Source organism: Sparus aurata, chromosome 14 (assembly GCF_900880675.1).
Source record: "Sparus aurata chromosome 14, fSpaAur1.1, whole genome shotgun sequence".
Taxonomy (NCBI): Eukaryota; Metazoa; Chordata; class Actinopteri; order Spariformes; family Sparidae; genus Sparus; species Sparus aurata.
The window spans coordinates 19440751-19463595 of NC_044200.1; the positions used below are offsets into that span (position 1 = coordinate 19440751).

Below are 22845 nucleotides of genomic sequence, written 5' to 3' on the forward strand. Positions count from 1 at the left end.
AGCCTCTTTCAATGAAATATACCCTCCAGTTCTGATAAAACTGACGCTAGAACAGCTGCGTTAACCTCTTGAGGACAAAGAAACAGTTGCTTCTCTTGCTGATCGTCACCTATAAACCCAAACATGGCTGCCAGTAGTTGTGATGGGACACAGAACGACTGTTATTCGGACAAAAAAGAGCAGAACTTGACTTCACAGATCATGTGATTTTGCAAACCCAGCCGCCTCGCAAAGGTAAATCTCCAGTTCTCTTTGTTTCCCAACACGTCTCGGCAGCTTGTTTGTTGATCCCAACCTTCATTAACTTCGCCACTTGACATTTTGAATCCGCTTATTGAATGTAGGAAAATAATTAGCTCGACGTTAATCAGCATCTGTTTCAAAGTTGAGGCCTCCCCGGGCGAGCCAATATCTGATATATCTAAAGGAAATATAGTTTGATATAGTGTGAAGTTGCACTATATAACCTGCACCGTCTGTAAAGCACTGCCAGCTGGCGCCTCTCTCATCTCAAATGTGGCTTTGACTTACAACTGAGGGATCAGCCCGCTCATGGAAAAAACTAGATATATTTAGTGTTATCGCCATTCAGCTTGAAAACACAGAGATAGTCATTTTGGTTGGTGTCGCCAAGCCCCAACTTCTTCTACTGCAGGGCCAACAAAGAAACCGAAGAAACGCAGCACTTGTTAAGTTTATCCGGACGTTCACCTCAGGGTACCGGTCAAGGTGAGGTACAATAACAGCAGCCACTCTTTCAATCAGACACCGCAACGTGTTTCTGTGCGAGACCGTAAAGATAAGCAGCGCTAATCTTCCACAGCGTGACCTCGGAGTCGGCAAATAAAGTGCGAAACGACGTAATCTTTGGGGTTAAAGTTCACGCAAAGTGGCCTGTTCATACACTTACATTTTCTGTGTGTCAAAGGCTGTGAGAGTAAATTAGATATTTAGGCCAAAAAACAAGAGCACAGCTGAAGATGCTGGCAGTGATATCTTCCACACAGACGGACATGCGATCTCCAAAAAACAAGCGGCGTGAACCCCGAGTGTCTGCGGGTATGACTTATTGAGAGCCTCTTGAGCTGCAGCTGAGCAATATGGAAATTCAGCCACAACATAACACCAAAAAAAAACACTTGACACTGGTATATTCTCAGCAGCTGTTTCACCGTGCTGCAGACTGGAGTCACTTTGTCACTCATTTATGAGCAAGGCTCTCGGGCAGCGGTGAGTTTCCTCTCCCCCCCTCCTCCTCAAAACGAGACTGACAAGAGTCCTCGGCCCCTTTTTTGTCACGGTACATTTATGCAGAGAGCGCCGCTCGCCCTCGCAGCCCCGAAGCCAGTGGCTTTCACCTCCGCGCTGACAAGTAATACGGCTGAAGCGCATTGATAAAGGTCCAAGGCTATTACAGCTGAATGGGCAGCGGAGGGAGTAAAATGTCTCGCAGTGTCAATAAGCTGCAGACGGTATTCGAGCGCCATCAAATTATCCTTCGAGGCCCCTCTAGCATGAAATTGTGTGTTTGATATGAAGCCCATGAAGTTTTCCAAAAAAAAAAAAAAAAGGTTTTTACGCACTTTTAATTAAAAGCCAGCATGACATGTATCGACACGTCGTTCCACGCGAGGGAGCGGCAAAATGTCGACGTCACGCGGACCCCGTTGGGAGTTATTGTCACAAACGTTTATGCTTGGATGAATTTTTCATGTGCAGCTGAACCGGCACGCCCCGAGACGAGTCTGGCTACGGGGCTGAACCGAATGCAATCTGCAGAGTCAACACGAGGCCGTGTCACCGCGAGGAGGAAGACACGGTCAAGTAAGACCTCCGGAAGTGCGGATTATCTTCCGGTGATTTGTGTAGCAGATTCAAAGCCGAGAGGAGAACTGACACATAAAAAGTCAAGATATAACATCACAATACGCAAAAAAACTCCAATGCAGGCACGAGGGGAATACTGAGTTCCTCCTGAAGATGAAGCGAGATCAGAAGATCAAAACGCCGTAGAAATGAGCACATCTCAAAAACTGAAATATGTAGACAGTTCAAATAAGTCGTACAGTCTCAAAAATACCCTGTTCAGGTTTCTACATCTGGAAATCTTTTGGATTTAACGTGTTTTGTGTTTTTATCCCGCAGAATGTGATGACAGAAATGTTAATTTATGACATCATTTTAATATTTTGATCACGTAAATGACCTTTTTTAGCTTTACGTTGCACAGATTTCAGGAATAAGAAGCATTTGGAGATCCGGAAAAATGCCAAAATACCACATTATAGGCTTTGATGGACCATTTCTGCTGCAGAGTCTGAAGGATTTATGTTTCTCTACACAACCAAAACCATTTAAATCCAAGAGGATAACAACTTTCAGTTTAAAAAAAGGGCTTAACTGGCGTCCATCCAACACTGAAGTACCTCCACGACCAGACACTGAATAGCCCTGAAATGAAACCATGTGTCACTGCTTCCTTTGTACTGCTGCCCTGTGTCATGGTGATATGTTTTTTTTTGTTCAGCGCCGGAGGGGGAAACGCAGCAATCTTTCACCAACCTGCCTCCTTCCAAGGGGAAATGACACATTAAGAACGAGAACCGTGCGCGCAGAAACAGCACGTCGCACGGAAATGGCAGATTGTGACGGCGGGCTGCAGCTCGAGCGGAAAAACGCCGCCAACGGTCGAGGAAGAAATATCGCGGGGGGGGGGGGGGGGGATAAACGGCGTCTGCAAGGACAGCATCTTTAAAAAGCTGCTACGCATTCAGCGCGGCGAACGACCGCGGATCGTGGAATTCGGCACACAATGCCAGAGTTACTGAATGATTCACCGGGGCCAGGGGTCACCCGCGCTCAGGATTGCTTTATGATTGTGTGCTTAGAGGCATTTTTCAGACTGCTGAACAAAATGAAGGCGGCGACTTGACACCCAGCAGCCCCTCAGGTTCAAATTTCTCTGCGCCGCACTAAATAATTAACAGTTGTGATCATCTCGGCAAGTATTCTGGACTCTCCGGGCCAAACCAATATCGTGAAAAATGTTTGTGTGCGACTCGGAGCTACAGACGACCTTTTACGCGAATGAGCGGAGACCGCGGCTGGGAGAACAAGCTCGCGCGGTGTGATTTAATACAGGTGGGCCGCAGCGACCTGCCGCTTGTCCGCCATCCGTCCTGATTAGCACCCGCGGGTCAAGCCGAGGGCTGCGGACTGAGGAGGAGGGCTCCGAATCAACAGATGGTCGGAGACTAACGAGAGGCTTGGACAGGCTGTGCAGAGCGCCGTCGGCCCTGAGACGCTTTCACACATCGCTCTCGGTGTTTTAAAGCTCAACAAACAACCTGCAGTGGAGAGTTTGGGCCTGAGCCGCACTGTTCTCACTTTAACTTTCTCAGCAGAACTCATAATAGGCCACAAGGTTTCCTACAAATTCATCTTCACGGCCTGCTTTAGTGCTTTTTTAACGAGGGAGCGAGGAGTAGAGCTGCTCTGAAAGGAGCCAGCCGAGGTGGTTGGGGCACGAGATAAGGACGCCTCCTGGGTGCAGACCTTTAGAGGTTTCAGCCTACAACCTCCTTCCACGGGAGAAGACCCTGGAGGAGTCCCAGAAGCCGCCGGAGGAATTACTAATCTTATCTGGGAACACCTAAGGATCCCCCCAGGAGGAGCTGGAAACTTTTTCCGAACCCAGATAGGCAGAAGAATTAATTAACGGTCGGATGATCTTCACTTTAGGAAACGTATGAAAATCAGCGTCTGGTTGTGAGAAACGGCAGGATTACTGTGGCAGGGCACTCAACTGGACTGCAAGACAGACCGGACAGGAGTCACGCGGACGGAGCGCCGCTTTCATTGAGCGAAAAAAGGAAATGTAGGTCAGACCAGAACAAGGGAACAACCTCGCGGTAATGATGGCAGAGAGTGCACAGAGCCGGCTCGGCCGCGGACAGAGAGATTTGCACTCTAAGCGATCTGAAAAGTCTTGTATGGAGACTGGGAAAAAAATGGTGGAGCCTCGTTATGATGTTTTATACGAGCTGTGCAAACTACAGTTACTTACAGTAGCAACCCCAGAGCTGACCTGTGTAAAACTCAGGCCGTCGAACACTGGCGCCTTTTCCTCAGTCCTCACTAAAGCACCAGCATTTATGAAGTTTTACGACACAAGAACATTATTCTTATTGTCTATTTTGTAATGCGTGGGTGTGCACAAATCCAGCTGGGTCATCCATTAAAAACCATGTTTATACAAGTAGTTACGTCTCTGGTTGTGTCAATTCAAAACAATCTCTTACTTGGCATCCAGCTTAGCTTCTTAACAAACGCACCCGATTTGTGCGTTGGCTTCTTTCACATCGGAGACGTTCAATCATCATCAGGGCTGAAAACAACTTTTCACACTCACATCCATCAGTTCGCTAGACGTCGGACAACCGGGAACAATCGCCGTCACGAGTTTCAGAATATCTCCAAGGTTGCTTTTGCACATTAAAATCACATCAAAGGGTGGAACAGGATTTATAGATTCTGTTGATTTAATTATCTTTTGCTCAAACCAGTCATTTTAGGACTCATCTCTATGGTTCAACGTAACAGGCGTTCCTTCACCTCATGCACTATTCATTGCTGAAACAGTTTGTGTGCTCCTGTCGTACAAAGTGTTGCCGTCTACCTTGGCAAGGGGTATTTTTTCCCGACGTCGGCGTGGGGGTCCTGCTGGCGGATGGCTCTGAGGGCGGTGGGCGCCGTGAACATGGAGGAGGCGCCGTTTTCAGACATGACGCGGAAGAAGGCCCCGGGGTCCGGGGTCCCCACGGGCTTACCCTGTAAAACAGACGGCATTGCAACAGCTGGTTAAGTTCATACATTGCAACACGGATGCAGGGATATAAATCACCTGGACGGACTGCTCATGGAGCGTACAGCAGACACGCGGATTACCACGCAGGCTCCAAAACATTACGGCAGATATTTCCTCTGCACAAATTTACTCCAACCTTTAACTACGGAGGCATGAATATTCATAGAGCAGCTGTTTAAAATGGAGAGGCTGCCTTCCAGACAGATGGTCCCAGGAATCCAAGGATTAGAAAACACAGTTGCACTGTAGGAGTATTGTTTGTCTAGAAGAAAAGGATCAAGACAAAAAGACGCCTGCGGGCGAGAGCCTCCAGCAGCAATTTTCTTATTGTTCCTGCCATTCAAAGAGCCCGTCCCTACAGCGAGGCGACATATGCAGATCGACGAGAGCGGCAAACAGACGTGGCGAGCTCTGCCTGTCATTTCTCTCCGCTCCGGATAAATATTTGTCTCGGCGTATTGATCGGAGGGAAGGCAGGAAAGGTGGGCAGCATCCAAAGAAACACGTGAGTCAAACATTGATTTAGGGACAACAGATTAATTGATCGCCCAACAGCGCAAAAAATCTGAGTGCTGCTTGCGACGAGCGGCCTTCAGCACGAGAAATACAACGTAAGACATGTTGATATCAACAGAATCATCCCTTTGAGCCCTCATCTGCAGATTTGGTTACACGTTAATAATCACATATCATCAGCCCGCGTAGAAAATGTGCTCCACCGGTCCGTGGGCGGTGCAGGGCAAAGCCACATCACCTGAAATAATCGGATGCTTCAACATCAAGAGGCTGCTCAAAACAAATGACGCGACATTTTTTTATTATTATTTTTTTTTTTTTAAGCCTTATTGCTGAAACAGGTGTTGCCTGTGGCAGAAATGCAGCACTGGAGAAGAAAGCAGGAGTTTTGAGTAAAGAGCAGCGGACTCTGAGACCATCGTGGCCCGAGGCGTCCATCCGACCGGCTGGACCGCCCTGGTGAGAGCCTAATCCATCTCGGTTCTTAAGGCCGCTCCTGGCTAATGTACAGTTGCAGGGAAAGAAAATGGACAAAAAGGACTCTGGCTGGATATTCCCCGGTAAAAATAAAGCGAGCTTGTCCGCCATTAGGCAACAGAAACAGCCTTGTTTCTAATTTAAAAGCGGAAACAACTGAATAAACTGTGGAAACACTGCAAAAGAAAGACGAACCGCGCCGATGGAGGAGGCAAAGAAGGCGGAGAGGAAAGAACCGACAGGCGCTCGCTCGCTGGTGTTGTGTCGAAGTCTGTTCCCCAGTCAATACGTGTTTCCTCTTAGCGCCGGGGCGCGGGAACGACTATACCAGTCAGCAAAAAATGAGCAAATAGAATAATAAAATAACTTATGTGATACATGCCACAGATATTGCTGGGTGAAGGAGAAAAGGAGCGGTGGCCTGCGAGTTTTATTGCGCTCTGTTATTTGTCGTTTGCATTTACACAGCGAGGACGTTGAGCCCTCGTCCACAGCCACCTACCTCGTAGAGAATGGTGCTGTTGCCATGGAGCAGAGGGGCGTAGCAGATGTACGAGTGACCGACCACCCAGCCCAGGTCCGACGCCGCCCACCAGACCTGCGACAGGTTCCAGAAGGAAAGATGATGTGTATGATTAGACTCTCTGTATTATTCTGAGCGCTGATTGAATTCCATCAACATTATCCTCAATTTAAATTGATGCGTTTGAAGCTGCAATTTAAATTGAGGATAATGTTGATATTAACGCCTACTGCACTTGAAGGCATCATTAATGTAAATCAAACAGCCTCCCGTTGTGTAAATCACGTCATGTAAATGAAAATAAACACAAGTTATGACTGCCGGGCGGTGATCAAATCATCTCGCGGGCTGCAGAGCAATCCGTCTCCGCCGTCCGCGCGCTCTTTGTTCCCACGCGCGTTCCCTCCAAGAACACGGTGCTTTATTGCCTTACATCTCCAGGACTGAGTCCATAAATATTTGACATGGTCCATTTCAGCATCACAGCGTAGCCGGCAGTGTCTCGCACAACACCCTGAGGGACAAGATAAGAAGAAGAAGAAGAGAGAGAAAAAAAAAAAGAGGCATCAGACTGTTGACAGGTATTGCAGGAGGCGACAGAGGCAGGGGTTTAATATGAATCTAAACAGTCGCTCCGCACCGCCGCACCGAGAGGCCCGGGCGGGGTTTTGTTTTTCAGACGGCTCGCCCCTCAAAAACCCATTCCAATTTCCGGCTTTTATTAGCTAATGGCGCGGTATAAATATTCCCCAGCAAAAAAAAAAAAAATAGCGTGTCCTCATGTCTGCAATTATAGAGTTTCTCTCAAAGTTATGGTCTCCCCGCAGCAATAACCGAGGAAGTCGCAGTGATTCACGGAGGGGGGGGGAGAAAGAAAAGCTGGCAATAACAGGACTATTAAGCCGGAGAAAGAAGCCAGCAGGTGGATATTTTATATCATCTGTTGGTCAAAGACAAAATGATGCTATTCGGGAAAAAAAAAAAAAAGGAGCTTGGGCTTTTTTTTTTCTCCCCACCCCCCATTTTAAACCGCCTGCAGGCGATTTTCCTCCTGCGCGAAAAGCTCCGACTCCCGCTGTGGAAATGCTCGGTCTTATTTATGTCGGCGTGACGGTGTTTGGATTGGGCTCGGATTGTTTTGCACAGTCAAAGAGCAGATGAGTCACACCGGAGCTTCTGTGCAGAACTGACGGGGCGGTGTAGTACATCCTATAACTCATCCATGTGAGAATGTACGTTTACATGACTCTGTGAACCCCATGAATAAAACATCGGTTTCTCATTCCCCCCCCCTCCCCTGCTGCTGGTCACAACGTCGGTACCTTCGGGGTTCCCGTGGTCCCGGACGTGTAGAGGACGTAGAGAGGGTGGTTGGAGGGAAGAGGAACGCAGTCGTGCGGCCGAGCTGTGGCCATCTCTTCGTCCCAGTCCAGACTCAGCTCCGGTCTCATCGACACCTTCTCCTAAAAAAAACACACAGACATACGAGGGAACATAAACTTCTTCTCATCCTGAAAAAACTGCTGTAAAAGTCAACAGTTCAGACCGGTTAAAGGACATAGTTTATTCTTCGTGGCGATATAATAACCTCTTTACAAGATGTTTCCGTTCCAGCTCCCATCAGTCTCCACGAAGTCGTGGCGTCACAGATTAATAACCCCGTACGTCTGACATCTGTTCCTCTGACATCTGTCTTCCGTGAGTCTATTTGATTGTCTTACTTCATTATCATTTAAATCATCTCCGGAGGGTGGAGAAAAAGACTTGATCATTTATTTCGTTTTTGTTCTTAGCGAACGAGTCCAAGACTAAGACGTCTTTAAATAATATCACACAGAATCTTTGGAAAGAGGACGGAGAGCAGATTCTGTTAATGGATGAGTCAATTATGTCGATAATGGACTCTTAAAGTCAATTTTCAAGCAAAAATGTCAAACATTCGCTGGTTCCAGACTCTTAAATGTGAGGATTTGCTGCCTTTCTTTGTCAGTAAATGAAAAGTCTTTGGGTTTTAGACTGTTGGCTGGTAAAAAGAAGCAATTTGAAGGCACTTTTTGGACATTTCCGAGACTAAACAATGGATTGATTGAGAAAATAATTGGCAGATTAAGTGATGAAGACAACTTGAAGTAGCACCTTGTGGTCGCATACCAGTCAGTCAGCTGTTCCTGCGCTATGCCATTGAATGATGGGCAGAACATTTGAACATATGATATCACCTTGCATTTCACCTCTGACCTTTTGGATATCAAAAGCCAAGATTTCATCACGCTATCCTATTAGACATTATGGTAAAATTGTAGCATATTTATTGTTTGAATTATTGAGTTATGGCAGGTCATGGTGACCTTGACCTCTGACCTCTGACTACCAAAATAGAATCAGTTAATCCCTGAGTCACAGTGGACGTCTGTACCAAATCAGAAGAAATTACCTCGATGCGTTTCTGAGATATCGCCTTCGCAAAGACGGACGGACAACAAATGCAACACTTTTTACTGGCCTTACTCAGTTTAACTTGCCTGATTTAACACAGCGTCCATGTTGCTCACAGAGCCGCAGACTCTTGCTTGCCGATTGCCCGATCAAGCGGCCGCAACCGCCCTCAGAGCGGTGCCTCGCATCATTTTTAAGGGACTGAGTTTCCAGTGAATTTCATCAGAAACTACCATACTTCCCCCGATAACAGCCTCGTGTGTGTGTCTCCCAAAATAAAGACGCAACGCCCTGACAGAGATCTCAGAATCCACCAGATAATTCACTGATAGATATCGGCGGAGTGTCCAAAGCAGATAAAATAAATTGTGTGATGTTGATACAAGAACACCGCGGAGGGAGTCAGGGCAGAGGAAAAATGGCGTAACCGATAACACAGGAGGAGGAAGGGAGGGGAAATCAAAGAGGAACGAGGAGCGACGCTGTGCAATCAGTTCTTGGGATAATTTCTGTTTTCCAGGCCTGTAATTCAGCGCCTTGCTTTTATTTCCTGTGTGAAAGCGAAGCAAATCCCAGCCTTGCGTGTGTGTGTGTGTGCTGTATAATCATTCGACACAGCTTAGCATGCTTTCAAACAGGATCCGTGCCAGGCTGCCTCTGACAGGTGGCAACCTCCATCCCTCAGCTGCAGACGCACAAGACACACTGTTTCCACTCTCTCAAACCTGCTGCACATCTTTTCATCTTCTCATTCTGTGGCAGGATTGTGTTTTGCCATCCATACACTATTCTTTGCAATAATCTAATGCTTTAAATTCAGAGTATATGCTCTCTTATAGCAGCTATTCCATGATTGAGCTAATCAACATTTAGAAACAACGCCACATTGTCCGATTTGGCGTTACGGTACTTTGCGCTTCTTACCATGTTCGGCCTGTTGTAGATGAGGACCTTCGAGGGCCTGTGAGAGCTCAGCTCCAAGGCCTTCTCCACCAGAGGGATGTACTCCACTCTTCTGCCGGGCTCGATGCCATATGAGGCTGTAACCATCAGCTTGGGCTGAGAAACACACAGAGACGAGGTGAGAATCAGATTGTGTCGAGATGATTCTGGAGATATATTAAGAAACAGGAGCCTGCGTTCCCATCGCACCGGCCAACCTGACAAACAGTTCTGCTGCATTTTTAACAGGCTGTTGGTGTTATGAGGCTGTTGCCTGTGGCAGCGCTCCAGATTCAGTCCACATCAGCCTTATTAATATGCATGTGATGATGATTCCATAGTAAACAGTGGGCTCACAAACACACCTCAGGTGTTTCTCCAGAGGCTCGAGTGTTTACTGTAAGTTCTGAGATTTTTAAATGTGATGCAGAGATGCCAACACCTTGAAAGAAAGATCCCTAAATTGGACAGAGTGCATACTTTGCTTTGAGGTTCATTACAAAACCCTATTATGTATTGTGGTTTAATGACACTGAACACAGAAAGCAGGATTTTTTAAATTACGCTGTACATGTAGAAGCCCAGCTAGGCACAAGACGTGAAAATTAGAAAATAGCTATGAGCTCTCTGTGCAGCACATTAGTTAAATTATGTGAAACTGCAATGCTCTCAGGCTCTCAGGTCTCTATTATAGACTAAACAAGGGCTAAACTCTTGTTTTGTTCTGTGTTTCTGTAGTTGCTACTCCAAGGAAAACAGAAACAATCCAGTTTTCTTTTTCAATCCCTTTAAAAGGTGCATATTTGTAAGAACTGACCACCTGTCGAATTCATACTCATTCATACACCCACTTTGTATGCTACAAAGTGGATGTAGCATATCATTAGAGTAACTGTTAACTGATAGTTAGCTGTTGCTGCTAGCGGCCTGGACTGTGGCGAGTGTTGCGGTTGTCAGTGGTGTTGTTTACACAGCGAGCATTCGGTCTGTAAGGCTTAGGGGCTAGCTAATTAGCATGCTAACTTGACTTTTGTAGATATCTAGCAGTTCTTTTTCACAAAATTACCATTTAACTGTGGCGTTGTATTAGGGGATGAATACTTAAAAAGGTGCATATTTGTAATAATTGGCCAAGTGTTCAATTAATTCTCAACACAAATGGGGGCAGCATATCATCAGAGTAACCGCTAAACCCTGCTAACTGTAGCTGCTCTGCTGTTAGCTGGGAGCTTTGGAGAGGGGGAGGGAGGAGGAGGAGCTAGCAGATTAGCATGCTAACTTGACTCCTGTAGATGTCTCTGCAACTCAACACAGACGACAAAACCCTCTTCTCATTCTGTTGTTACTTTCAGTTATTTTTTTAATCATTCAAACAAATTTTTTTTTAATTTTTTTTTTTTACATACTGCACCTTCAAAACCAAGATAATTTATTTGTCTCTTCTCCATGCTAAAATGGAATGACGCAGTGAATCCCAACAATAAGGGTTTGGACATTTGATCAAGTAGCTGCAGGGTGGAAAATTACCAACAGCCGAGTGCTGATTACAGAAGAGGCTTTCAGATACAGAATGACAATAACAACTTCCCACGGAGATGATTGTGCATTTCAGGGTTATCTGTTTATCTGTCAGTGGCTCTTTACGTTTCTAAAAAGCTAACTGCCTACCCTGACTAGCTGTTGGTAACAGTTAATAACACCGTTTTTCTCCAGATTCATATCCGTGTATACACATCGCTCAACAAAGATTATTATCTCCAGAAACACTTCCTGTAATAATGTCAGGTTGGTCGATTCATTCTTCTGCTCCCCTGTTAAGAAATCTCAGCGCAGACAGCATTGACATCATTCTCGAGTGTATGGCTGTGAAAAGAAAAGGCAAGCCAAGTGCTTTCCACTGTGAGTGATTCACTTTGAGCTTAACGACACAAAGAAGCCTCGGGCACCTCAGGCACCTCGGTGTGTCAGATACTTTGCAGGGTGAAAGAAATGGAAAATTATTAGTTGCAGCTGTATTATTACCATGCTTCAAATTAGGACGTATAAAAGCACAAAAACCCATCACATGAGCCTGTATTTAGTTTTTTTTAATGAGTGAAACTGACTTAATACATATTATGTAGCCCTGTCTACATGGCTTAAGTACAGAGAACTCGCAACCATAAGGTGATTATGATTTTCTAACCTTGGCGTGATTGATGCGAACAGAGAGCTCTTTGGAAGCGAAGCCACCAAAGATGAGGCTGTGTGGGGCACCGATCCGTGCACACGCCAACATGGTGAACATGGCCTGCGGCACCATGGGCATGTAGATGACCACCAGATCTCCTTTCTGTACCCCATTCTTCACCAAGACTCCCGCTAACCTGGACACCTGGAACAAGACGTAGAGGAGACAATGAAGGGTGCTTCATTTCAACATGCGTTTTGGACGGCAGCTCTGCAGGTCAAACACGACAAATGTTGTCATTATTCCTGAAATGTTATTGTGTTTCCTGAAAATGTTTTACTTCCTGAAAAACTGTGTTTCATGAAATGTTATTGTACTTCCTGAAAAGTTGTGCTTCCTGAAAAATTCTGCTTCCTGGAAATGTTATTGTGTTTCCTGGAAATGTTATTGTGTTTCCTGAAAATGTTATTGTGTTTCCTGAAATGTTACTGTGTTTCCTGAAATGTTACTGTGTTTCCTGAAATGCCATTGGGTTTCCTGAAATGTTATTATACTTCCTGAAATGTTATTGTGCTTCCTGAAATGTAATTGTACTTCCTGAAAAATTGTACTTCCTGAAATATTGTGCTTCCTGAAATGTTAATGTGCTTTCTACAATTATGTTGTGCTTCCTGAAATGATGTGTTTTGTGAAATGCTGTAATGTGTAATTGTGTTTTGGCCCTCAGGGCCACCATAGTTTTGGCTGAGTTCAAGCAGCACTTTTTGCATACCATCTATCCATTTCAGATATTTGTTCATGACTACTATAACCACATACCTACGTTAACCAGTGATACTTAACATTCTGTGCAGTTTTGGGGTTATTACTAGGAAGAAAAGTGTTAAATTATCCTTTCATTAAGTCTAGTACTGTTACCTCCAATTGGACATACTCTGAAAAATGAATCTCTTTTTGTGAACCAAATTAAATCAAGTTATTAATTCTTTCTGCTTTGGGGAAGAAAATGGAAAACGCTGTTGGTTAACTTCTGCTCATTTAGAACACAATTTCATTACAGTGCATGCGACTGGGCCGTGATTGAATTGAAACTACCCAAATGTCAATTAAGTTAATTATTTCCCACATTTTCTTCTCAATAATTGTGTTTTGCTGTCCTCCGTGCTAATGGTGGCTCAATCCATCTGAAACACTCGGCCGACTGTCTCGGCTAAAGGATGAGGAATGTATTTATTGTCATGGCAACACTGACAAATTCTAATTTCAGAGCTTGGGTGCTCGCCTGACAATCCAATTTTTACCACAAATCCTTGCAATCCAAATCAGGCTTTTAACAAAGTGGCTAATCCACCTTGTTGTTCTGCTCCGTTCTGTGACTTCTGCCTTTAATATCAACGATTACCTGGTCCTGAAGTTCCCTGAAAGTGATGATCTGTTTGGTTCCGGTCACTGGGCTGTCATAAATGATGGCCGGCTGCTCACCGCGGCCGCTCTCCACGTGACGATCCACGGCGTTGTAGCACATGTTCAGCTTCCCACCAACGTACCTGACGGAGACGGGCATCAACATCATGACATGTAAATACACAGCATCTCTGATAATATACTGCCCCGAATGTCTATTTTTGGCTCGCAGGGACTCGTTGCTTCAACCAGAAAAACAACTTGATAAGATCAGCGCCAGGAAAAACATATGCAGTCGTCCCTGCCAGCAGCACACAACAAATCAACCCACTTGATAAAGCGACAGTTTCAGCCCCGGTGCTGTGCATATGGATGAAGAGCAGCGAGCAGGTTGAACAGATGGTGTCTGGGAGCTGCTGTTTTGGAAGCCAGAGAGCCGCCGTGGCTGTGTCCTTCATTTCTAACACAACAGTACCTGATTCAGCCAGCTCTGAATTTATTTTTTTTTTTTGCTACCTACGCCAGACGGTGGCAAAATAAAAAATAAAAACATCCACCGAACACAGTCATTTTTCATTCTTCAATTCACTCTCAATGCATGAGGTTGTACAGTACATGGGCTGTCTTGCGTTTCCATACTGTTTGCTTTGCCAGAAGAACAGCAGGCGAGCTCAAACATCCCTCACGGATATAGGATTGATTTTTATCTGTCAAGTAAACACTCTAATTTCTGTGGACACAACCTTCTCAGTTGTGACATTTAGGAAACAGTTAAGTTTGTGCCTCTCAATGTAATCAATATTTTCATGCTGTTAGCCGGCGTTAGCTGTTAATTGTACGTGAGATAAATACAACCAAACTTTGAGAGAGCAGCAGGTTATTGTTAAGCCAAAATTTTTCATCTCTCCAAGGCAAAACAAAGATGTCAGCCGGATGTGCTCGTCTTGTAGGAATCACCACCATCAGGTATGTACAGCACATTAATCTCATTCTGTTTTTAAAGGCTACAATTAGTTTGCATGTTTAATCAAGGATTACATGTCCGAAATCTCAGTTCAACTAAAAAGTAATTACAAACTGTCATCAACTAAATGTGTTTAAGTGACAGAGTTTTTTAATTTCAGGCGGAGTAGTCCGGAAATTAAGGCAGATTTCTGCTTTTAACTGTTTAACAACAGAAAACGAATGAAACCACGACCTAAATTGGGCCTGTGTTCTGTCATTATGCTACTTATTGACCCGATTACAGTGAAACTAATGATTCCCATGCATGCTGGGGACTTCCTGGAAGCCCCTCAAATGCCCCTTGACCCACTTTGAGAGCCAAAATATAGAGTTACAATCTAATGACTCAACAAAATGTGAGTCGTAAATGCAAATGACATTCACCCGTCAAAGAAACAGTGTGTCTCAACATATAAAAGAAATTTGATTATTTAACGTATTGCAAACTTTTTTTGCAGTAAGCCTGTTTTCCTCACGTGTACGATAACACTGTTTTTATTTCTTTTGTTTGTGTGTTTTTTATATTTGCACCAGTGATAATACTGGGGCTACAGGGACTGGGGTAAATGAGGACACATCATGGACTGCTTTAACTCAAATCAAGGCTGTCGTGACTGTACCTGGTGATTAAGTGATCACTTTAAAGGTGCACTATGTAGTTTGAGACACATCTTCATTGGCTGATATTTGTTTTAATAACTACAAACTGAATAAACTTTTTGCTCAGAATAAACAAACTGACCTTAAAGGACAACACAATGCCATTCTGATGAACTTTTGTTTATATGTGGCGGACCCTGCCACCATTTCTAGCTTCAAACAGTGTTCTGGGAACTTATTGTTCTGTCTTCTCGGAAACTACATACTGCCCCTTTAAGTGTCAAGCTATGTCCAAAGAGTTCATTGGTGAACTGTGAATCAGTGGTTCTGTGTTAGCACATCAAGGTCACAGTCTTACTTTATTTTCCTTAAGCTCACAAACGTTCAAGGATTTCAAGGTCTGAGGGGTATAGAGGACTTCAGGCTTCTTTAGGGAAACAGAGGCAGGCAGTCAAGTTGTTCTCAGTGTTTCCCCCAAACACAAGTGACATATGGAAACCTACTGTACCAGTTTCGAAACACATGCAAAGTTTATTTACAGTTCAACCCAGTTCGTGTCCTGTCCCGCCTCAGACTCATTTCAGAACTAGAACTAGAATATTTACACCCTTTTTTAAAGCTGAAATCTTCGCTGAAGCAGCAAAGCTAAAGCAATAGCATGCACCCTATCAGAAGGTGGTGCACAAGCACAGCTGCACATCGAGTTTGATAATAAAGTATTTCAGGGACAAGCTGATTGAAGCCAGTTTGATTCGTGTTTGTTTTTCCGGCTGTTGCCTTGCTTCTGCTTCAGTCATTTAGGAGTGCGCTGCTGTGTTTGACAGTGAAGCTCTAAAACTTTCACTTTTTTGGGTGAAATGTTCCTTTAAGACGCCACACAGGCTGCTTGAACTCTGTCCAAAGAGTTCACGGTGGCATGTGATCCAGCAGCTTGTTTATGAAAATGCTCACACATTTTGTCTTACTTTACTTTCCCAAACTTTCAAGGATTTTCCAGGTCTATGGGATACAGTGAACAACAGGCTCTGACCTCCTTAAGGACACATAGGCGGTCGGTCAAGTTGTTGTCAGTGTTTCCCCTCCCCAAACACACTTTTTGGCGTATGGAAAACCTACCAGTTTGGGAACACTGGGTCCTCAACGTGCAAAGTTTGACTCCACGGTTCAAACCAGTTGACGTCCTGTCCCGCCTCAGCCCAGAATGTCTCGGGGCTGTCCCTGGCTGAGGCGAAGGCTCGGCCGTACAGCGCGTCGGAGGCATAGCTCCTGCAGAAAGACTTGTGGCTGCGAGCAGATGCGTGCGGTCCTGCAGCTCTGTTGTCGCCACGTTGCTGCTGTTGTCGTGCAGCCGGAACCGTCCACAGCGTCCTCCCGGGGGTCCTCCTGCGCTGGAGGGGGGCGCAGTGGCCCGGGCGCAGGAGGCGTCTCATTTGGAGGAACATCGCTGCTCCGGTTTGTGTGGTTTTTTTTAATTATTATTCTGAGGTTAAACTTCCAGGCGTCTTCACAACTTCTTCCGGTGTTTCTTCCTGCAGGTGAGGGACCCAGCTCCTGCCGCTCATCGGATCGACGTCATGTGTGCAGGGCAAGAAGGGGGGGGGCTCCAAGTTCCTCACAATCGCCTCAAGGAATGCGAGTGAACTGGATGTGGTTGATGCAGGAGGAGCTCTGAGCCCCATTCAGACCCCGTTACACAACACATGGGACACACACACACACACACACACACACACACACACAGGGGCTGCCAAGAACGCGGTTTAAAGTGTCCAGCTCGGTTGGTTTGCATCCATCGTGCAGTGAAAATCGCATTTAATTTATCCTCACGCAGTCTCCAGAAGCCATTAAGCCTATGGCGTGTGTTTTTATCATGCAACCCTACAATAAATTATTGATTTTTATTGTGTTGTTTTTTTCCTCTCCATCAGACATCTTTGTTTTCCCGCAGCAGCATTAAAGTTTCAGGCGTCCCCCCGGGTGGAAGAAATAACGCTCCTCCTGTTAGGAATACACAAGTGATCAGGGAAAACGTTTATGATCGAAGTTGGACGTGTTGAGAGCTCAAAGTTGAGTCTTGACTCCTCCGTGCGTGACGTGCGTCCCTGTCATCGCTTGTAAACACCCATAATCAAGCTGGATGGGACCCCTGCACGCCTCTGGCCCCCCCGGGGTGGAGTAACTCATCCATGTGATGTCTCAGGTCGTCTGTTTCTATTTATAGCCAGTGTTTTCCATCAGGCACGCTGTTCTGGAAGCGTCGTGCGCTTTCCAGGAAAAAGAAAACCCTTTGTGTTCGTTACGTTACTCTCCAGATACTGTGCATTTAAATTCACATTCAAATCAGACAGCCAACCTGAGTGTTTGTCAGCGGCTCGCATTGGAAATAAACAGCTGTTTCTACAAAGTGACGGACAGGAGATATAGTGTATGAACACAGCATCTGCTACTGATGGAATGTAACTGAGTATATTTACTCCATTTGAGGTAATTGTACCCAGTGTTGTAATAAGTACACAAAGATCACACTTGAGTAAAATTAGGTGTTAAAATATAAATTTGCTGAAAGTGAAAGTCATCCACAGGAAGAGTACTGGAGTAAAAGTCTTAAAGTATCAGATGTTGAATGTAATTAAGTATCAAAGGGATAAGTAAAAGTAAATAATATATATATTTACCGATTGTTAGCCTGGATGTTTATCAAATCCCAAATGTGTTTTCTCTTGTTTTGTTTGTCCAATCTGATCACCGATAAAACCAATTAATGTATGTAATCTGCAAAGTAACTAGTAACTAATGTAATCAGATACATGCGGTGGAGTACAAAGTAGGGATAGTATTTCCCTCGAAACTGTAATTAAGTGGAAGTATAAAGTAGCAGAACAGTTTGGAGGCAAATATTATACTTCTTACTCTACTTGATTACTTTAGTTACTAGTTACTCTGCAGATTACATTAGAACGAAAGTAATAGTAATAAATACATTATTTTTTTATCTTAACCCATCAACCCATAGTATACATGATATACATACAAATATATGTACCATATAATTTACTTTTACATGTGCTTATAGTACTACATTACCCAGGATGCAACTGAGCCACTGAGTGACATCACTGGAGGCAGTTTTATCAGATAACATGCAGCTTCCTCTGAAGCTAAACAGGCTTTAAACTGGGTTTTTTTTTTTTTTACATAAGCAGCAGTAAACACACTTGTATGTGTGTAAATTGGTGGACTTATAGACACTACTAACATTTTTTATATTTCATATATCGATTATGACTTTTGGTTACTTTTACTACACTGTTTTTCACACTCTTCTTAAACCCCTCACGTCCCAGTCTCGTCCCGTGGCTCATCTGCTTGATTTTCTCGCCTAATATTTATTCAAATTCCTCCACATTCCCACACAGCCTGTAAGTTACAATCTATATTCACCTATAATCGAGACAGGCCAGCCTCCCCGCTCTCCTCTCAGGCTGTAATTTGTCCAGCCAAAAGGTCTTGTTGAATCACTATGCCGGCCGTAACTCTTTTCATTACAGTGCAGATGCTATTGGCAGAATATGTATCACTGTTACAGTCCCTGGCACCGGACACGCACACAGACAGTGCTAACTAATAGCAGCTTGCAAAGGCCAATCAGACCTAAATCAGAGTCCAAGATGGCTCATTATGGCCCCTCCGTCTCTTTCCTCTCCCCTGATCTAATGTGATGTGTGTGAATCCTTTGAAGCAGAAATCAGTCGACTGCCCTTCAGCAACAATTAGAGGCAAATTAGTGGAGTTTATCTACAAATGATTAAGTGTTTTCTCTTTTCCCGCAGAGCGTCTGAATATGGATTTTTGAGTAATCAAATTAGCTTGAAGGTAACGATTGCCATTCGACGTAGATGTTGGAATTGTTGGGGAGAGATGGCAAATGATTCGAGTCAGCGTTATGCGCACTGTTAAAAGAACTGATGTATCACTGCAGCCGAGTGAATTTGCCTTCAGATGAATTCAAAACACTGGTAACTCCAGGTAAAAGCTATCATTCCTGCTTTATTTAATGCCAGTCAAGATGACAAGAGGCCGAAAGATACAAGAAATGACTTTTGAAATGCATGAGAAGAGCTACAGCTCAATATAAATGGACGACTTGATGTTTCTTTTTACTGTCGGTCTATAAAAGCATCATTTTGTGGTTTGTAATGTGACAAGACGGATAACGCACTCCTATCTGCTTTCTCCTCAAATGAACTGAGATTGAATCACCGTGGAGCCGCTGGATGCGACAGAGTGAATCAGCTCGCACCGTCATTACTTTTGTGTCATGGGTTTTTTTTTTTCCCCGTGTGACAAAGTAATCGGGCGCTGTTTTCCCTGAAGGGGGCGTCAGTAGCCTAATAGTTAGACGAAACTTGTGTTGGAGGGTTTAAATCCCATGACATGTGACAATGTGTTGCCTTGAACAAGACGTTCAATCCCAAAGTTTGAAGACTGCAACTACAGAAAACTGAGAAAATATCACGAAGCTGCTCCTGTGTTGTGTCAGCTTGCCTCATTAGAAAAAAATAGAATACCGTTTCAAGAAGATGTCAGTAAACCTCCCACATGTTTACATGATGATCTACTTTGATTATCTGTCAGCAGCTGCCATGTTGGAGCCTCTTCATAAACAGCAGCTGTGGGAAAGCAGCCTTTCGCATCAAACCTTAACACAAACAACACTATTATTAACATTTTTCTCGGTTCACCAAGATATTCTCAGCTGTTTTCCCACTTTGTGTCACGCCGTGTAGATCACCATCAGCGCCGCACAAAGGGATTAGAGTCAGTGGTCGTTTCCGTCTAACGTGGACATCTGTGTTCGTTTGGTGAATCAATCCTGCTCTCCTTCCACGTCGAATTACAGCAAAGTAATGACAGCTTCCCACAGTAGCGACAAGAGAAATCCAATTTATGGTAGCTCTTAAAGACAACGAGTAGTGGCTCTATAAATCACTGCATCCGGTGAATAAATAGCCATAACATAACATTTACATAACCCCCTGTTAAACCACAATTCTTCAATCCAGTCCTCAGATTGAACTCTGGCCTTGTATGTTTCTGCAAAGCTTGGATATGTTTAGGTTTAGGCACAACAACATCTTGGTTAGTCAAAGGAGAACATCAAATTACTACGTTGAATCTGTACATTTTAATATTATGTTGAGACAACATTGTGGTTATGCTGTCGTTAGGTTTAGGCACAAGAACCATTTGGTTAGGTAAATGAAAACATCGTAGATTAGCATTAGTGTTCAGCCAGTATAAACGCTGGCATTTGACATATCTACAAACCATGGTCGTGATTGAATCTTTACATTATTTTCTGTAAACACTGTCAGTTAAGGCACAACAAAATACTTAGTTAGGGTTAGGAAAGGATCATAGTTTGGGTTAAGTTTTAGCCAGAACAAACACTGGCACTTGATGTTGCTGCAAACTGAGGTTGCACTGAATCTTTACGTTTCAGCGTCACGTTTTCACAACGTTGTGGTTAAAGTCTGGTTATGTTTAGGCACAAAAAATAATGGTTAGGTTTAGGAAAAGATTACGGTTTGGTTTAAAATACCTGGTGTTATCACCAGCACATTGGCTGAATAATGTCATGATGTCTTGCTAAATATGCCAGGTTTCGTCGATTGAAACGTGAATCAAACGCTGGTCACGAAAAGTGTTTGCAGACTTCTCACCAACCATCAGGACCCATCCCCTCCACGTTACAAAACGACATCACCTGAAAACCTTTTTATTATAAAATGTTTTGAAAAAATGTTCAGATTATACAAGAAAAAATGTGTCCATGATAGGCAGAAATGTCCAATGCTGACATTTTATACTGGCAGTTTTTGTATGGATTGAACAAACAGGATATAACATGTTAACGAGTTCGCTTTAGAGGCACTGGTGGGCGGATTTTTTTCAGCTTTGGGGAGAGCTACTCGGCTTGCTGTTTCCCCCTATTTCCAGTCTTTATGCTAAAATAAACTCATAAGCAAATTTCCCAAATGTTTCCAAGAACTACTCCTTTCATTTACAGTCCCGAGCCCTGATGGAGACCGGTGCCTTCAAACTCTCTGGCGCTGCCAAATGTTAAGAGCTTTAATCTGAAAGGCAAACACACTTCAGTCCAGTGGTCCATATTTGTCCAGTCGACACGGCCTCTTGCATCTCCTTCTGTGAGAGCAGAGACCTTTCCTTTCAGAAATCAATTTACTTGCAGTTAGAGGGCTTTAAGAGCACTGCTGCGTAATCCCACCTCTTTTAAAAAAAAAAAACTGTATTCCAGCCCATATGGATGAGGGCCTGTAATCTCCCCTTGCCCTCTTTTTCCTGTGCGCTCTCTAAGCCATCTCTATCCTCTGCCGGTCCAGCCCACCACTTACCACATCTGCATGCAGCTGGATGGGAAACACGGGTGGCTGGGACTCACCAGCACATATGGACTGCGTGATTAGGTTTACGAACAGTTTTTTTTCCATCAAATACAGGGCAGATTACGATGATGAGAATATTCCCTGAAAGGCCTCGAAAAAATGATGAAAATTGAATGTAACTGAAATGCAGCATCGATTTGACATTTTTTTCAAATTTCATTCCTGGAACTCACCGCAGCAGTCAATCTGAAGTGAAGTGGGGTTAGGAGTGATGAAATTGCTTCCCCAAATGGGTTTAGGGCTAAATCAAGTGATGTGTTTTTTTGGGGTGTTTTTTCTGAGGCAAGCAGCATAAATGAGATTCAAAATGATTTCAGTGTGTGATGATACTGTGCATTTTTCCTCTGCATGAGGCCTAAATATTAAGTCCTTGCCTCAGGTGTGCATTCCTGTTTACAGCTTGCATTTGTCCCACTGGAGTCGTAGTTTGTGTGACATCATGCGGCCTTAACATGCCCCTCCAGCCAGGGATTTGCTCCTCGTTTTTGTCAAGCACTGCCTCTGTCCAGTGTAATGACTGGCCACGTATGAGATATGCTACAGCGGCAGGCATCATTAGGCAGCAGATCTACAGTAAATGAAGAGAGCCAGTGGTTTGGCTCCATACTGTGGTGGCATATAAACACGAGGATTAATCCTTAAGCCCTCCAACAAAGGTTCACCGCCATCATTCAGTCCTTATCGGGCTGCATGCAGTGCATGTAGCCAAGAAATGAGATAACAGAGCGGCATGGCTCAGTGGCTCACAATAAAACCTTAATGGCAATGGTTGCAATCAGCTGATCTCTGAAGTGTAGTGGGTGAATGGCTCACGCATGGTAAAGCATTTACACGTGCGGGCAGGAAAACACACACACATATACGTTAGAGATTCATCATGCAGCCACAGCCACTGGTTGATTTATGGGAATGCTGCAGCTTTACATTTGTTTATGTTGGGACATTACATTTGTTTATGTTCTGATTTTATTTGTCAACACAAACACAACTGGAAAATGTCCCCATGTACAGTCAAAAATATCCAGCGGTTTCACGCTTACAGATGTTGACTCACGGTCCAGAACAGTGGTCCCTGGCTTGGTTACTGTGCCGCCTAGCCACCACAGACACGTCTTGAACTGGTCCTGACATTTTGTTAAAAAAATATCCACTGGTTTCTTTTTCACAAATGTTGAAACACTGGCTTAAAACAGCGGTCTCTGGCTTGGCAACCATGGCACCTAGCCAGCATAAGCAAGGCTGTTTCCATCATGTCCCAATACGGTATTTAAAATATCCAGTGGTTTCATGTTTGTAAATGTTGAATCGTCCTGAACAGTGGTCTTTCGTGAGCAACTGTGTTACCTACCTACCACAAGCACTGCTGGAAAATGTCCCAATGTCTCAGTTAAACTATCTGGTGGTTTCACGCTTCAAAATGTTAAAAAGCTGTCTCGAA

General features: G+C 44.3%; 1 protein-coding gene and 1 long non-coding RNA gene across 3 annotated transcripts in view; one reads left to right on the forward strand and one right to left on the reverse strand.

The window, feature by feature from the left end:
- Positions 1-16484, reverse strand: part of acss3 (acyl-CoA synthetase short chain family member 3) — a 44880-nt gene extending 28396 nt beyond the window's left edge. The window contains exons 1-8 of one of the 2 annotated variants that reach the window (XM_030439573.1): positions 13667-13748; positions 13334-13478; positions 11947-12135; positions 9744-9878; positions 7706-7846; positions 6817-6897; positions 6363-6458; positions 4679-4830 (exon numbers count right to left, since the gene is read on the reverse strand). In XM_030439573.1, coding sequence (XP_030295433.1) covers positions 4679-4830; positions 6363-6458; positions 6817-6897; positions 7706-7846; positions 9744-9878; positions 11947-12135; positions 13334-13456 — 917 coding nt within the window. In that variant the 5' untranslated portion in view covers positions 13457-13478; positions 13667-13748. Of the gene's footprint in view, positions 1-4678; positions 4831-6362; positions 6459-6816; positions 6898-7705; positions 7847-9743; positions 9879-11946; positions 12136-13333; positions 13479-13666; positions 13749-16056 lie in introns of those variants that run through there. The other variant, XM_030439572.1, reaches the window with a different exon arrangement.
- On the forward strand, positions 16252-16841 carry LOC115595294 (uncharacterized). Its single transcript, XR_003986677.1, has 2 exons — positions 16252-16392; positions 16476-16841. It is a non-coding gene; the product is annotated as an uncharacterized LOC115595294 (long non-coding RNA).
- The last annotated feature ends 6004 nt before the right edge of the window (positions 16842-22845 follow it).